This window comes from Schistosoma mansoni, chromosome W (genome assembly GCF_000237925.1).
Source record: "Schistosoma mansoni strain Puerto Rico chromosome W, complete genome".
Taxonomy (NCBI): Eukaryota; Metazoa; Platyhelminthes; class Trematoda; order Strigeidida; family Schistosomatidae; genus Schistosoma; species Schistosoma mansoni.
The window spans coordinates 40,043,115-40,061,548 of record NC_031502.1 but is presented as its reverse complement, the minus strand read 5'-3'; the positions used below and the strand labels follow the sequence as shown (position 1 = coordinate 40,061,548).

Below are 18,434 nucleotides of genomic sequence, written 5' to 3'. Positions count from 1 at the left end.
GTTTCTAGACCTAATTGTACAACATACTACTTCACACGTACCACTAATATGCGCCTCCGATATGATCGATTGTATGAGAAAGTGGTCTCTAACATATAACATTACGCCTCCTCCCTTGCGACTTATAACTCTATCACTTCTGATACGGATGTAGCCTGAAATGATGGGAGAACAGTCTATATCTACAGCGAGCCAAGTTTCTGTGACAACAATTATATCGGGATTTAATTCATTCATAATCAAACTTAGCTCGGACATTTTATTTCGAAGACTATGGGCATTCGTGTAGCACACAAATAAGGTGTTTTTGGAAACATACGTTCTACCCATACAGGTCTCGGAATCATTGGCTTCCAAGACCTGACTACCCGAAAACCCTTAACCGTAAGGTTCGTTTTGCCATTTAGCTTTAATAACAAAGCACTAAAAGTATGGTTTCTTAACTGAAAGTATCCAAATAACCTTAGTATTATGTCGTTCTACCAGCTAAGCTATTTAGTCATGGATCTCGTTGTCCTTCCGGATGTCAACCCTATAAACTTGAAATAAACGTCATCTGTCCCAACTTTCCCACATGCTGACTGACAACCTTGATCTCGACTGGTTATTGCTGTACCTTGTTCTACCATTGTTTACATATCTCTTTTAAATTTCATCCTCTTTGAACTGGTTTTAGAACTCATAAACGAAAAACAATAAAAGTTTTACGCTTAAACTACTCGGCTCAGTGAACAAAATCCCATCAAAATCATCTACAGGACCTACATAGCACTTCTTTCATCTTAGCATTGAAGACTGTTTCTTCAAGATGAGATGAATAGTAAATTGATAAACTACGTATATATGGTGAATATTACATGTGACAACTAACGATTGTGTGGTTTATAGATCTTTAAGAAGAAGTACAATGTTCGTTTGAAATTTTTAGGATATTTGTCCTCAGACGTTCATAAAACCCGGACATTACACTCTTGAATCATTGAATGACAACAACACCAGACAGCTACTCTGTCACAACCTAAGTTTTCTTGAACATTGCGCAGTCAAGATTTTGCGTAAAAACACGATCAGTACTTCAAAGTCCTGCAGCGATCAAGATACTTTTAAACCAACAGGTTAGAACCCGATGGTTTACACTCTAATTTTATTCAATTTCCTATAGCTCAAGGCCTACATCCAGTGGTAATTATGAGTAACTTTCCAATTGACTTGAAGTTCGATTCACTTAGCTCAATGTTTCTTCCTTGTTGAAAAACTGAAAAACCTTTGCTGGACGCCATACGGAGTCATAAGTTCTCACGCCTCTGGACTTTAAAACTAGAGCAAAAAGCTCCCGTAATCATCTAAATTTTCAATAGTTCTCCAAGTCCCACCAGCATGTGCTGAATATTGCCTCCAAACTTTACAAAATCTTCATAGAAACATCTTAGCAGACAAAAACACAGAAAGATTTCGTTTTATCAGTTGTTTCACCAGACATTTCACTGTCATTTACAAATAAAACAGGTGATGAGATATAATGGTTAATCTCTAAAGTGGATTTAAGTGCAATCATGCTGAATATTTTATTATAATACTTATAACGCCTAAGTAATTAGATCAGTTTCTGCCATTATATGGGAAACGTTGTCTTACATTGTGATTTGTTTCATATTCAGGAAATGATGAATGAGTATATTCCTTCAAACATAAATTTGACGAAGAAAAATGGTATGCTTACTGTCACAAATGGTAAAAAGCCAACGACAACAACAACAAAAGTTAGATCAAAACTCGCAAGCAGGTAATAATTTCTAACATTTTTGATCAAGACATCATTTGTTAATCTTAAAATCAGGAAGGTTATTTTTGAAGACCCTTTATGCCTGAATGATAAAGAAATCGTTGCTGACGAGCTACTGGTTCAAAAAGAGGCTGATTATCTTAGTGATAATCACAATATCAATAGCGTGATTTCAAATAAAACCGGTGGTAATTTAGAAAGCATCAACGATGATACTGAACTAGTTGACTTAAAAGAAAAGGTAAGTCATGCTTGAAGCCTAAATGTGTTTGCAGAAAACTAACATTTATAATTTTGACTTGTTTTTATTAAAGATTGATTGGAAAAGTAATAAAATGGGCATTAGTCTGTCCTTAATCTGTGTAAACAAGTTAGAACTCAGCAGAATTTAACCGTTTAAAGACTCTGTGGAAAGTTTCAGAGCTGTAATTTTATGCATGGCACTAGCGATTAGTGCTTGTTTTTAAAGTGGTAATTAAATCACAAGATTAAGGTAGATTTAAAACCTGAATTTTTCAAACAATTTATTAAATATAAATATTATGGTACAAATATAGATAACTAGTTTTATGTAATAAAGGACGGGAAGTGTTAAATGTTTTTTTTTAGTTTATCTCTAAAAGTATTACACTTGCAGATCTGTAAACTAACTATCGATTTTCTTGTCATCTAAGATAAAGTATCCTTGCAAATGGTTTGTAAGCTAACTGAATTATCAATCATTCATAGGTCAAAATAGAAACCACTAGTTGTGAATTTGATTTGTGTCTTAATATCAATCAGATCGAGGCAAAAACTAGTAACGAAATAATTTTTCTAGGTTCCTTCAATAAAATCCTTGACTTTATGCGAAATAATCTAGGACAACTCTCCGTGATAGAATGATTATTTAGCGCTTTTCATGAAGCGTGGACGCTAAATCGACTTTTCATAATGGATGCAGCAAATGTGTTTTGCCAAAGGTTTATGATTGTAAAGCAAACTTTATCCACCAGTTTTTGGGGTCTAATCTGTGATCTATTACCATAGTTTACATTCTTTCGGAAAACAAACCCATGGAATACAATTCAGTTCTAAAATCTGTATGAACTGGTGCAAAGTCAGGTAACTAGATACAGTTTTCTGATGATAAAATTCTAAGGTATTCTAAGATGCAAAGATCGAAATACATTACGAACTAATCGTCAAGTTTCATGATCACCGATAGCTGGGCTACCATAGTATTTGGATTGTTTACAAGTCTATTAGAATTCGTATAAAGTTTAGCGATCATTTGGGGTCCAGTAACTCTTAGTTTGTATTTAGGTATGCAAACTGGGATGCATACATGGAAATGCTGAATCTAGTGACTAAAGCGGACTGTGTTTACATATTCACATGAATCAGCACATAATAATTTATTGTCATTACCACCTACTGGGCAATATCCGAAACAATTTGTTTTTCACAATATTTTCAAGATAATGTGACAATTCAAATCAAGGAAACTTGTTTGTTATAAAGAACAACCATATTTTAAATTGTGAACTGTTTCGCCCTTGAAAATTAAAATCTTGGATCTTAACATTTGAATAACATTAGCATGTTCTACACTACTGTTACACAACCGCAACACTTCAGCTATATTCTCTCACAAAATATCCATTAAAAGACAGCTTTAGCTGTATCCTTGAAATCTAGAATATTGCACAACTAAAAGATCATGATTTATTGGTGACTAAACAGACGGGCAATCACATTACTTATTGCGACTGCTCATTATTGAATAGAATTCTTTGAACAAACAATAAATCCTTACTCAAACCAGCATACTCCTTTATCCGAATTGATCGACATCACGAATTTTCATTAGGCTAGAGTTTCGTTAAATGCTGTAATGGTGAAAAATATGTAACATTCAACCACTTTTATCTTTCTACAATAGGTTCAAGATTTATCAGTGCAGTTAGAAGAAATATGTAAATATTCACGTTCACATTTAAATGAAAATGATGCATGTTTCTGTCATGATCTTGTTGGTGGAAAATGCTTATTACCAAAAAATCGTTTCAATACTGACTCTCCACGGTTAAGTACTCCGCCAAAAACTTGGTTCTCTAAACCAGATTGTTGTCAGTCGTGCACAGTACCATGTTGTGTTAAAGCTAATTCGAGCTCTACAAATTTACTGAATAATCCGGAAAAGTTACTTACTGATGAAGAATTACTACAGGTATGTTTTTTCTATTTATTATAAATTTCAAACGACATGGAGTAGTAAATTAAAAGACTAACTAATGTGAATTATTATGTTTGAAGATATGCTTAAATTATTTGATCTTCTGTCTTAGGTATAATATAAACTCATATTAAACAAGTCTTTAAAAGAGATATTTTGTAATTCTAATCTGAAAATGTAATAAACTAATGAATTTGCTTTATCTAACAACCGTCTTCAACAGTTCATTGTTTAGCTACTACAATTCGAAATCTGTTAAATATTATTTTCTAGTGATCAGCGTAAAGTATACGTTACTAATTAAAATGGAATCACCAAGTGTCAGAAGAAGACGTAAAATTATAATTTGTGGAGATCGCCACCTTCACCATGTACTATAAGATTCGAGGTTTTCAGTACCAAACATGAGTCAGTTGAGCATTCAGCAAATAAATAAGAGACACAACATCAAAAATGTTTAGTTAGAAAAATAAATATATTCATATAAATTGTTCACGTTTTCTGACAGTCTTTGTCTAGCGAACTCAGCGAACTTACGTCAGATAAATTCTACTCTACAAGATTTCCTGTCCCTAGAAATACTCACCAGTTCAACCATTTAAAATATATTTGAAATTTCTAATTAACTTTGCTGTTGCACTGGCTCATTGTTCGCATTTTGTCGTTTTTCCATCATTTCAGTCCTGATCTTGTCTCATCCATTCGCAAAGAGTTGTTTTCCTCAACTGTTTATCTATCAAACACCCTTTAACATTTCATGAATTGTTTGAAATGTTTTTCTAAGTTTGACGATAAATCTGATGTTAAGCTTTTGTACCCTCTGTCCGGAAAAATATCTTTGTAAGGTCTTGATGAGTGTTTTAACGCCTTATCTGTTTTCGGTACGTAATATAATTAATTTAGCGAGAGTCATAGCTACTAACTAGAAACGTTAGTACCCCAGCTGCTATATTTACTGAATAGAACATATGCTTCGAGACCTTATGATATGTGTAATTGAACACCAGTCAGATGCCATTTTGATATTGTATCTTCTGTACTCCTGAATGTGAAATTTTTCAAGTGATTTCGTCATACTTGCAATAACAGATACTATGTTTTCGACAAAATTCCAGATCTTTAACTAGTGAGAAATATTTTTCTAAACAATAAAATCAGTCAGTCATAAATAATTCAGGTCCTGATATATATATATATATATATATCGGTTCAAGATATCGTAGTTCATATAAAACACTAAGTTCAATAACTAACAAGACAAAATCCAAATAATTTGAAATAATAACATCCAAAGTTTTGGAAAATTGGACATGCAAGTTTCAAAATAAAAATTGTCATGGACTGTTCGCCAACATTACAGAGATGTACATGCACTTAGGAAACGATCACAAATTCAACTTCTCAGCCACTACACAAATAGATCAAAACAAATGCTCATAAACAAACTACGACAAAACATATAAGACCGCTGGATGACCACAACTCTATATTCGACCATGTCATCATACACATACACAAAATACATCAACTACCCAAGTAACAGTCCAAACGAATACCAGCCCTCAAAACACAACAACACACACAGTACGCGGTCAACAATCTACGCCAATGTTCGTTCAATAGACGTGAAAAAATGCTTCGTACACCCAAAGGCATAATAAATCATTTCTATCCAGTTCATAAATGATCAGCGATCACTGAACAGGATACTAGGCTAAAGAATAAATAACTAATTGCAAAAGTAACGGTTGCGCCTCGATAGTTGTGCTGTGCTCCCATGTACACCTCTTTTCCGGAAGAGCCTACTGTCTTCATCCACTAAGTTTGGCTGGAAGGGGAAACATGGCTCAAAATAAATGACAGATATTTACTCATGAAATTGGTAATAAAAAAAAACAAAGATTTAGACGAAGACAGTAGATATGCTTATTTTTACCACTGTTATCGACTTAAATAAGTCAGCCATATATTTGATTCCATCTCAACGACTTAGTTATAATTAAAATACTACTGTCGGCAAAATATTTCATTTGTCAACTGTTATCATAAATGTTATATTATAAGTTCAGTGATATTATTTATCTGTAGAACTATCCGTCCGCTTTAACCTTGTAAACATCTCAATGAATAATTCATTCGTTGAATAAGATAAATTGAAATTTGTAGATAAAGGTTCAGTGTGTTTCTGAAAGTTCTGATCATTAATTGATTAAACATGAAAGTCCAAGTAACAATAGATCATTATCATAAATATGCACTTTCTTTACTAAACAAGTTAATTGTTTCTTTAAATTGATATTGCTCTTACTAACCTTTTAATTTACCTAATTCGAAATATTTATTTTGATATAACAATAAAGGAAACATTATACAAACCTTTACCAACTCTCAAACTAATATCAACCGTAACTGTGCTAAGAATAGTGAAATGAAATATACTTTTTCCCTTATTCTATTAATTTATAGTAAAACAGTCATAAAATAAATCATTAGCCTATAACTATGATTTACGACTATATGAATAAATCAAGTTTGTAACACTTTGGTGTATGCTACTTATGTTGACAGATATAAGTAATATGTGAACGCCAGTAGGAAATGGGATGTCTGTGAGCAGAAGGTTGAGAAGATTAAAATGAAGAGAAAAGAAAATGGAACTGAACTCAGTGAAGATAACAACAGGAATGAAGGAACCATGAAGCCTTTAGGAGTCGATTCAAAGGAGATGTGCAAATGATGTATCTGATGTATGATTCCCACATTTTACTGAACCGTTGTGTGATTTCCCTAGTTTCAATTCTGTACTTTTGTTTCTTTTTCTCTTCTATGTTTTATGGATTCAAAGGATAACTTAAATGACATCAGACATCGTTTATCATTACTACAAGATAATTATGCACCAAAACAATTACCATCATCTGTATCAAATAAAATTGAACGTGATATTGATGAACATTTGGAAAAACTCAATAAAGAAAACTCAATACAAAAGCAATATCGTCATTCACCAACTAATCAAAAACTAACAAGTCAAACTATCAAAGGGAAATCAATAACCGATCAGAAAAGATCAGTCGATCATCAGTCTTTGAATTCAAAAACGAGTAAGTTTAACATGAAATTATCTTTTTTCTATATTATATTTTAAGTTATTTATTTTATTGTATTAAACTGAGTGAATAAAATGCAGAAAATATTACTTGATTAACTCTAAACATCTAGAACTTTAGAAAAGTCGGATAAACGTAGAAATGTGAACTGATGGATTGACCTATAAGTTATATGAATGTAGCTCAAGTTATATCTACCTATAATCATTTTTATATAGGTGTATTTTTTTAAGATATACATAGTTGAAAACTCAGTATACAATGTAGAACCAAGCGGATATGTGGATCGTTTGAAGTTGACACATCCTATCAGCACAACATGATTTAATTACCAAGACAAATACCAAAGTAATAGAACCAGTAACAATAATCGTGGTCGTACAAAAGGTTGGGCACAAATGATATGATCGGAGGATTAGTTTGTAGGAGAAGAAATGTATGGTTTTATTTCAATACCAACATGTAAGAAAAGCTGAATTGTAAATTTACTCATCATTCTGAGCCACTTGAACCAATGTCGTCAAAAATTGGTCACGATAATAGCACTGATCCTAGTCAGGTAGTCTGCTCCAACTCACGTGATTCACTTCATGAATGTAACAATATTTGACACAAGTTAATCGTGGTTAACTATCGTTATTCTGTAAACAATTTTAAATAACTTAATGGTTCAACCGAAATTCAAAACATGTGTAAATCAAAGAGAGATTCAGACATTAAGTGATGAAACACTTCCTAACATTCAACAAACCACCTCTCTTAAACAATAATCATGTCCTTGTTATTGACCAGTTTTAAAGGAAACTTCTATGAACCCCATGAAGTTAAGATAGTTTCCACCGACAGTCATTCTACATTGTGGACCCTTCGATGTTCCGTAGTTTTTATTAGCTCACTGGCTGATGTTAGTCTTTGGTTACATTAAACCCATTAAAGGACGGAATGTCTTTATGTCCTAATTAAATCACTTTTATGATTTACTGAAATTGTCTATTTCAAACGATAATCAAGTGAATATCAGACTTTTCAGATATATAATTTCAATCATCTAACCTTATAGCGTTTAGAGTGACCTTTGGGTTCTACAATTATTCTTATTTTCTATTGGGAAATTGACCTACTTTATGTGGTCATTTACCATTAATAATGTTACAACTGAATTCAATTTTTCAAGGTTATAAATACAATCTGAATCTATGTTTTGTGTTGTTTGTTAAAGGTTGATAATATATTTTTTTTAAAAAGTAAGAAATAACCTGTTAAATTCCTTATCGTATTATTTCATTACTACATCTTGTTCAATATCTTTAGCTGAAAAAGTATCTATTTTTGGTTTATCATCAGTAACTAAGGTAAACAATGAACTATATTGTTTTTTATTATTAATGATCAACTGAAATAATCGTATAGAGTATTTCTGAGTAGTCTTAGAAACCAAATGAACGATCAAGTGAACCTATGAGAGCCTTGGCTGACAATCCTTACAAGGATCCATCTTCATTTCTAAAGAAACCTTTATTTCCTTTGATGTGATTTTCAGTCGTACAGGGAATAATAGTTCTCTTATGATTCCTCTAGCCATTAAAAATTAAATAGAGTAGTAGAAAATGTTGAGTTATGTAGCCAAATGATCACTTTGCAACTTGATTGATATGATTGAACCACTAATGAGTATTAAGCAATATGATATTGGTTACTTTTTAATTTGGACTTACCCTAGACCGTAATTTTTCAGACAACTAGATGAATAGAAACAAATATTTCATAAATTATTCTAAAATAGCTAGTTAGGATATTATTATTAAAATGATTTTAATAAAGAAACAGCCAGGAATAAGCTAGTCAATCTAATTCCTAATGTTTTAATATCTGAATTTAATGTTTTTGTCTTTCCATAACATTACTAAATAAACTTGCATACAGAAGTTCTTGTAATACTGTGGTGTGCTCAACTTATGTGAACAGATATAAGTAGTATGTAGCAGGGATATGAGATAGAAAGCTTACCATCAGAAGATTTAAACAAAGAGAACAAGAAGAAAAACGGAGAGCAATCGGAATAATAATTTGAATTAATGGAACTATGCAATATGTAAAGGACAACTTAAGGAAGGTGTATAGATGATTTATTTAACGTATGATTCTCATATTTTACAAAGTCATTGTGTGATTGTCTTTCGTTAACTACAACACAAATTATGTTAATAATCAGAAATATCAATGGTCCCACTTAGAAATAAAAAATAGCATTTTATATAAAAATAAGTTGTTTAATGATATTACATTACCATATAAATGAAATATTTCATGTACATTAATGGTTCTGTATACTTTGAAGAATCATGTCATAAGATACTGTAGTGATCGAAACACCGGTTGGGGACAATCGAATGTATTTAAGCAGAAATTACAGACTATCTCACTAAATTCTGATAACCATACAGCAAACAGTTAATTTGCAAAATAACAACCAATTGTCTCAATCTTCATTGTTCCTTCTGTAAATATCAGTATATCTTCTCTAATTTCATTGTTCATGCATTTTCCTACCAATTGTGCTTCATCTCAGTTCTTTCCTTATCGGTCTTCTGCCAAAATACATTCTATGTCTGACCATCACCATATACTACTTATATGGATATAAGTCGACCATATTACAATACTACTTATTTGTTAAATTACTAAAGAATTTATTCACTTTAAGCTCATTTTCAGTCGACTGAAGTATGTATTGTTATTGATATATTATAGTTCAGCTTAGGCTGATAATGTCAAAATGATTGATTAAATGAAAATTATTTTCCTTGAAACTGATGTCAAGTCTGCAATTTGTCCAGCTCAGAGAACAAAACTCCATCAAAATCACCCACCTGAGCTACAAATTTTCTCCACCATATTGCTTTGTTTGTTTGTTTGTTTTTTTAAAAATTGTTTTTATTTATTTTTTCAGAACCAACAACTACAAAGAAACAATTTGAATTAAATCAACAAAAAAATAGAAAAATTCCAAAAGAAAAATTCATTCATTCATCTCATAATAAATCAAAATTACCTAATAATAAATTAAAATGTGAAAATTTATTAAAATCTTTAAATGAAAAAAAAGATAACAATTTAACAAAAACTATCAGTTATGATAATGATTATGATGATCCTGAAATAACTTTGAATAAATTAGAAAAATATTTAGAAACTTCTGATATGATCATAGATTCAAAAGTTGAAGATTTAGAAACGAAAAAGTAAGTGAATTTAATAACATAAATATTTTCATAGTTGCAAGCGTAAGTCAATTGAAGCTAGACCACCAAAGAAAACCTGGAAGCAATGGACGGTCGTTTCGTCCCACTGTGGGACTCCCCAGTAGTGCGCATCCACGACATTGTCTCGCTTTCGATTATGAAAATACTAAATATCCACAAAAACCCCTTCTGATAATAGACATAAATATTGATGTCAAATGGTGTATCTCATCTATGTTAGTAATTTTAATATTTTAGGGAATAAATATATAATGAAGTTTTTCATTTATTAATGTCCATTGGTTGTTTTTTTTTTACTTTTTTTAGGTTTTAAGTTAAAGTACATTGAGTTTGCTTTTTCACTTTCTACAATTCTACCAATTAATTAAAAATTCAGTCATAATCAACATTAGACCCTGAAAAAAATGTGCATTTCATCGAGTTGTTATACCATATTATTGGTTATCCCTTGAACATTTCGGTCATTCTCTTTGATAAATACCTCAAGAAAAAGTAACTTTCCATGATCTGAGTAATCAGGAAGCGACAAACACCTCTACATACTTTCTATCGACATATAAGGTCAATGTGAACTTTGATAGTGACTAGAGCTAGGTTTCCCATCCTCTAAACATTCATTCATATGGTGACTAGCCATTGAATAGAAAATAATGTTATATTTTTAAATTAATTAATCGAATACACTGGATTGTAAATTTGTTCACTGACTGAAGTGATCTAGGTATTTGCTGTCCCCTAGAATAACGATTCGAAGAAGTTTAAGTGATTGATAGTATTTCGTAAAACAATGGAGTTTTTGTTTGACCATACTGTGAGCTTTGTGTTAGATGTCTTTACGTTAGTAAGAATCAGTGATTGAATACCATATATTTTGTGATTTAGAAGAAAGTAACGGTATTTATCACCTAATACATTTAACAGTTTTTAACCCTTTACTCATCATTCTTTTCGTTTATAACTGTGTTGTTTAACTAAATATTTTTTCGTATTTCTGTTCTATTTATGTGCATTTCTGGTCTAATACTGTGAAAATCTTATTTTTACTGTACCCGTTAGTATTGAGTTGTTGCTGAAGATTGTCATAAAGCTTTGAATATATCATGTATCATTATTACTGACACTTGTTCATGAATTCTATCTTATCATACTTCCTTAAAGACTTTTTCAGCGTCTCGGTAGATATATTGACAAGAGGCAAATGAAATTTCAACTTACATATTAACTGTCACAAAAATTACAGAATTGATAAATGAAAATATCTAATTGATTCTTTTCTTAACCATCTAAGAATACTTTATAGTTGAAATCATGAGTCAATTGAAGCTAGACCACCAAGGAAAATCTGGAAGCACTGGACGGCCGTTTCGTCCTATTGTGGGACTCCCCAGCAGTGCGCACCCACGATCCCGTCTCGCGGGATTCGAACCCACAACCTATCGGTCCCCCGCGTGATCACTTAACCACTAGACCACTGAGCCCGCATCCAACGGTGTTCATGTCTAACTTCAACCAATCCACGAAATTGAGCAACCATTCACCAATGTCTTCAGTGAGTTGGTATCTACCAACAGACCTGGTTGAACTCCACTGGTTACTGCTTCTCACTAGAACTCCAGGAAATAACTCATGGAGCCAGTCACTAGTGAGCATACGATCATTATCAGAAGGTTTTTTGGAGATTTTTAGTAAGTTAAGATCATGAATCAATTGAAGCTAGACCACCATGGAAAACAAAATGTTAACTTAAGTGAATTTACACACGTTAAATGAAATTATGAAATTAGTAATCGGAATAAATATAAATAACATAAGTTGAGAGAGAGAAAAATAATGATGCAATTACAAGTCAAATTAAATATTTAGTGAAAGATTACATACTATATGAAATGATATGAATCAAGTAATAAATAGAAATTTATAACAGTTGAAATTAATAGTCGATCTAAGCTAGACCATCATTGAAAACCTGGAAGCACTGAATCCGACTGTTAAAATACTACACTCTCCACGAATCTCCATTCCTATAATAATCATATGCTCACCAGTAACTAGCTTCAAGATGAATTTCTTGAAGTCCTGACGAGAAGCCGTGATCTATAGAGTCCGATCCGTGTCGGGTGCGAGACAGTTATCAATTTTAGACAGCGGATGAAGGGTTGCGCTAGATCATGGATTGATTGAAGTTAGACATTGACACCATTCGACATTGACCCAGTGGTCTAGAGGTTAGGTCTTCGCACGTGAGACAGAGGGTCCTGGGTTTGAGTCGTGAGTGTAGGATCGTGGATGCAAATTGCTGGGGAGTTCTACACTAGGACAAGATAGCCATCTAGTGCTTCCTGGTTTTCTGTGGTGGTCTAGCTAAGATTGACTCATGAACTTAACAGTTAAAATTACTATAATCTTCACAAATACCTATACTGAAAACAAAGATTTATTATAACAATGATGACATTTTTAAGACATACTAACAATTAATAATCCATTCAGTTTCTTATCGTTAATATTTCAGTGCTCAACAAGAAACAAAACTAGATGAAACAAAAGAAATGGTAAATGAACTTCGTTCAGTTTATCAAGAAATAAAAGACTTGTTACTTGTAAGTTTCTTTTCTATTGAAAATAAGTGATTCCTATGTTAAACTACATTTCTGGGTGGGTGAATGCAGTCGTCAGGAAATGGTGAACCACTTAATATCTCGACATATTTACCCCGATATGAAGTTGCATAAACTGATATTCATATTGTAACTATACCAGTCGAATTCCATTAGTACTAAATGAATCAACCAAACACCTGTCGAATCCATTGCATTATTTAATTACTACCGTCTTCTTTTTCAAAAACGTGATACTTGACTAACAAAATTTACCTAGAATTTTCAAAAAGGAAACATTTGTAGTATTGTTAGTTTGATGTCGTGGAGGTTATTGAAATCACGAGCATATCTAAGCTAGATAATCGTTGAAAACATTCAAGCACTTGAAGGCCATTTCTTTCTTATATGATACTCTTCAGCAGTGCGCATTTATGACTGCACAGCCGAGAACCAAACACAGGATCCTCGCTCTCGCATATAAACTTTCAAACTCTAAACCACTGTGCTGAAACGCAACGACGCAATATCATATATATATATATATATATATATATATATATATATATTCAGTAATTGAGTCTCTTCATACGTTTAATATTATTTGAAATTTAATGTATTCAAGATGATTTATTAGAAAGGTTTAAGTTATTGTTCATATAATGACTGATTATCTTGTTCACTGTTGTTTATATCACAGTTTTATCAACTGAAATTTATCATTTAAAAATTTTATTAGTTTTATAATCATAATAATTTTTCAGAATGTTCGTAATCGAATTGATGAAAACAATAATATGAAATTAGAACAAACCGAGAAAATTGATACTGTGAGTTAAAATTTGTTTCTATGATAAGTATTTTTTTTGATGGTTTATTACAAGTATGAAAGTGTAATTTTTTTTTTTAAATTATCTAAAGGTGACTCTCCCCCCCAAAAAAGTATGAATTCAAAAACAGTTTCAAGAATAATTTAGTTGTAAAAGCTTGAATATTTCAGTTGTTGATGTAAAAAAAACTGCAATCAAATCATTCTCTTTACTGAATCGTACATTTCTAGAGGATTGCTTCGACAATATTATTGAACATGTACATTGGGATCCAGATTCATCCAGCTGAAGAGTCCCAAATAAGATAGAATGAGCTTCCTGGATCCCACTGCTAGCCATTATTCAACTAAATTTTTTAAAAATGTCGGAAGCAAACTCAGAACTCAATTAATTGGTATTCTGTGGTACATCATTTCATTTCCAGTGAATTTAAGATATAGCCAAATCTTGATCCAACAACAGTGGTGATTTTCCAACTCCCATTGAACTTTGCTGACACTTCACACATCACAGATTTTTCAATGATTTCCAGTGAGTTACCAGATAGCATCGGTTCGGGATCTTATCAAGCATTGTTAAACTAAATAAAATATTCTCAAAACCGTTTAAGTACATTTATGGAGTTATATGACAGATGTTTCTAAACATGGTACATAAAAATAAGAAGAAAACGAAGAGAAGTCTGAAACAACGTACAGCCATTTGATTTATCATATATATATATATATATTTACCTACTTACTTACTTACTAACTTGCGCGCCTAATTAATTAATTGATTACTTTCTCCTATCACCGCTCGTGCAGAAATATAGTCCTCCCACAAGGATTTTCTACAGAACTCTGACCTGGGCAATCCCTTCCAGCTGCAATTCATCCTTTAATGTCTGCTTCCAATTCCAGGCCTAATGTTTACTTTGGTCTTCTTCTTTCCCTTTCCCCTTCAGGACTTCGAATTAGGGCTTGTATCATGATACAGTCTTAAGATTACCCTAATGTATATCCTATCCAAATCCAAAGTCTTTTCCTAATTAATTCAGCTGGAAGTTGGTTTGTTCCGTATCGTCGTAGGTTGTCGCTGATGATATTTGGCCAAAGGATCTGAAGAATCTTGCATAGAGACTTGTGTACAAATACCTGTAAATTTTTGATGATGGTTATAGTAGTCCTCCAACTTTTAGCACCATACAATAGAACCGCCTTGACGTTCATATTAAAGCTTCTGACTTAGATGTTGGTTGACAGTTGTTTGGAATTCCAAATGCTCTTCAAATGTGAGAATGCTGTCCTTGCTTTGACAATTCGTGCCTTCACATCTGCATCAGATCATTCTTGTTCATTAGTGATGCTGTCCAGATACGTGAAAGTTTTCATCTCTTCCAGAGCTTCTCCATCAGGTGTGGTTGTGTTAATGTTCTCTATATTGTACCTCGCGATCTCGGCTTTTCTCTCGTGTATGTTGTGGCCGACTGCTATAGAAGCTGCTCCTGCATTTGTTGCTGTATATGAGGTAGAAGAGCATGGTCATCTGTACAGTCCTAATCGTCTAGTTGTATCGATGCTTTCCATTGTATTCCGTAATTGCCCTGATATATGGAAGTCTTCATAATCCAATATCAAAAACTATTTTTTCATTCAAATTATCTTCCCAACAAATTATCTTTTTAGGATACAAACTCAAATATCTTACTGTCACACTCTCAACCTGTACTTACTCCTGGTAGTTTACTCCCAAGTATTCGACTTGCGATGGAATACTCTGGTAAAACAATTTCACCTACAAATGATATAACTCAATTAATATCTAATTTACCTGATGATCCTCTTGTTAAAGCTTCAACTGAATTGTATGAACTTAATCGACGACGTAATAATCTAGAGAATAATCTTGCTGCGTTAGAATCTTCACATAATGATCAATCGATTTTCGGATTACTTGATTTATTAACTAAGGATAAGTAAGTGTATTAGATATTGTACATAGATACGTATATAATTGATTTAATTACAAAAATAAATTGTGTCAAATACTAAATATAACTTAATGTTTTATTACTCATTACAAAATCTCAAGATATTCAGTGTAGTCCTATTTTAGATTGACAATGTAAATTAGTGACATGTATCGCAAACGAAGACAAATCAGTATTTCATTATTATTTGATTTTCACCGAACCTATTTTGAAAGGAAGCTATCCACGATATTTTGAATTAATACCTATGAAAAACAAACAGTAATTTTTTGAGGTAATAAAAAATGCAAAAGATAATCGTCTATTTAACGAATATAAATAACGTTAAGACCGAAATAATACATAACACTAACAATTTGCAAAATTAAAATCGATTCTAAGACCATTATAGGATAAAAAGATTAAACATTTTCGTGCACAATAGAGTCCTGTTCAACCTCCTATTCTATCATGATCTTAACATCCCTTCTAAATGTACAGGTTTCCAGTTTCAATTATTATTTTATTCATGACAAATCAGGATTTAAAAAAAAACTGAGTTTTAGAATCAGAGATGATGGTGGCTAGCTGTGGAATTCAGGACGCATGTTTCGTTCTGTTTGAGACTCGTCAGTCAGATGTGTTTCGAAACGTGCGTTCTGGATTCCACTGTAAGCCACCATCATCTTCGCTTATATTGCTTGTGATTTAAGGCAATGTTAAGACAATCCGCACAGGATGTACATATGCTAATAAGACTGACCAATTTCAGTTCTAAATATCATCGGGAAAATTCAAACAACCAATACAAAACTGAAATCAAACTAAGTTTTACTTAATGATTAGTCTCTTTTATGTAAACAAAACCAAACAAAAGGTAATTAGATCAATTGCTTTGTCGAAACATCCATCTATATTTCCCATTCTTTTTCATCTTTGTTTGCCCTAAATGTATTTTAAACACCTTTCCCAGTATATATAGTCTTCCAGAGGAATATGATTACTGATTTCATCTAAAAATTGATGGCAAATTGAACAAATAATATTTTCTTCATAAAATCATGATACATATCCCAATTCAAACAAAGAAGTTTAATTTCAAATACAGATAATCACCTCTTGATATTCTCTCAAACTCACTAATTTATTGAAGTACCGATTATGTTTTTTTAAATTAAATGAAAATATGGTTTTTAATTAAACACTTACTGAACGTTTGTTAATTAAAAGTAGTTGGATGATTCATGACAGCATGGAACAATTGTTTCGCCATCATTTGAAACCTTTGGATTACTAATGGTGAACAGGACAATAGTCATGCTATATTCTGAACTGAGTGTTGATAGAATTGAAAACCACCTTATTCTAACTAACTCATTTAAACACACTGTTCTCCTTCCGAAACTAAGATGTCAGATTTAGAGAAGCCGGAAGATTTCTCAATAAGTTGATAATGCGTAGGTGAAGATGATAATGATTAGTCAGACTATTAGATAGTCTGATAGGTACTAGATGAGTTATGTATTCTCTTACCCTTATTATTACTGTGCTTGATGTCGGCTTTTTGTGTGAAAATATACTTACATTCTAGTTAGGCTAGTCACGTGTTCTTGATGCGAGTTGTGTTGAGGTCCTGTAAAATAGACACTGAGAGGGAATCTAGTGTAGATATTCGTCTTAGGGAAATTAGCATCCTACTCATGTAGACGGAAAACCGAGTGTTATGATAGTTTGATTTTCCAATTCCATCCATTGAACTGATTTGAGTGACGAAGACTGTCTATCATGAGATGATGTGTAGGAATCGGAACTCAGAAGGATGGTTTGTTTAGAGTTGGATTGAATAGTCAGTTGATATCAATTAGTTTAAAGAGTCATGAACAACTGTGAGGCCAAACAAGAATGACGTTGAACACGATGAAAATCCAAAATAAATAAGCAGACAATGACATAACAAGGAACATCAGTAACCAACAAAAATCAACGTTTACGGAACAACCTACTAATCAAATGTGTAAACATTTTATCTGCCAACTTTAATCCAAAGTTCGTGCTAATAATGTTGCCTAAAAGGACAATAAAAGCTTCAACATAAAACTGTCCAGATAAGGAAATGTAGCTCCACCAAAGCTGTCTATCTCACAATAACGTTTATGTATAAATTTCAATAATTAACTTGTATACTTTTTTGTTTGTCTGATAATATATAATTTTTCATTCAGGTCATCAGTGGAGAAAGCTCGCATACAAGCTATGATAAATGATGCAATCGATAAAGTTGTTCATGATAAAGTAAGTAATGTAGCATAAAAACTGCTAGTTTCTGGAACACTTTTTTCATTAGTTATTGTGTATAATTTACAGAAATTAGAATAATAATAGAATGAGCTGAACTAACTAGTTGAGACTCACGAAAAGTCACATAGTGCACGCAGTGTCAAGCCACCTAGACTAGTGGCCACATTGCAACTTGATCGATAGCATTCGATCAGCACTAAGACGGACTTGACTCGCATGACATTGATCACCACCCAATGATCAATCAATTGTGATCACATCTCAGTCCTACAGGAAGTCGGCCACGGCCCAAATAGCTCAGTGGTAACGTCTCTGACTGTGAGGCTGAGTGGCACGGGATCGGGTCCGTCGGGGAGCACCAGGTCTCAAGATTACAGGTGTACC

At 32.5% G+C, this 18,434-nt stretch overlaps 1 protein-coding gene and 1 non-coding gene across 2 annotated transcripts in view; one reads left to right on the top strand and one right to left on the bottom strand.

The window, feature by feature from the left end:
- Positions 1-1,664: 1,664 nt before the first annotated feature.
- Smp_135300 (hypothetical protein) overlaps positions 1,665-18,434 on the top strand; it is a gene marked incomplete at both ends in the record, with an annotated part of 31,428 nt that continues 14,658 nt past the window's right edge. Inside the window, 9 exons of the mRNA XM_018789681.1 lie at positions 1,665-1,783; positions 1,838-2,024; positions 3,708-3,995; positions 6,847-7,105; positions 10,681-10,693; positions 12,887-12,974; positions 13,736-13,801; positions 15,469-15,758; positions 17,975-18,044. Coding sequence (XP_018655099.1) covers positions 1,665-1,783; positions 1,838-2,024; positions 3,708-3,995; positions 6,847-7,105; positions 10,681-10,693; positions 12,887-12,974; positions 13,736-13,801; positions 15,469-15,758; positions 17,975-18,044 — 1,380 coding nt within the window. The remainder of the gene's footprint in view (positions 1,784-1,837; positions 2,025-3,707; positions 3,996-6,846; positions 7,106-10,680; positions 10,694-12,886; positions 12,975-13,735; positions 13,802-15,468; positions 15,759-17,974; positions 18,045-18,434) is intronic.
- On the bottom strand, positions 11,782-11,851 carry Smp_tRNA_01790_Pseudo_GGG.1.1. The gene has a single exon. It is a non-coding gene (tRNA).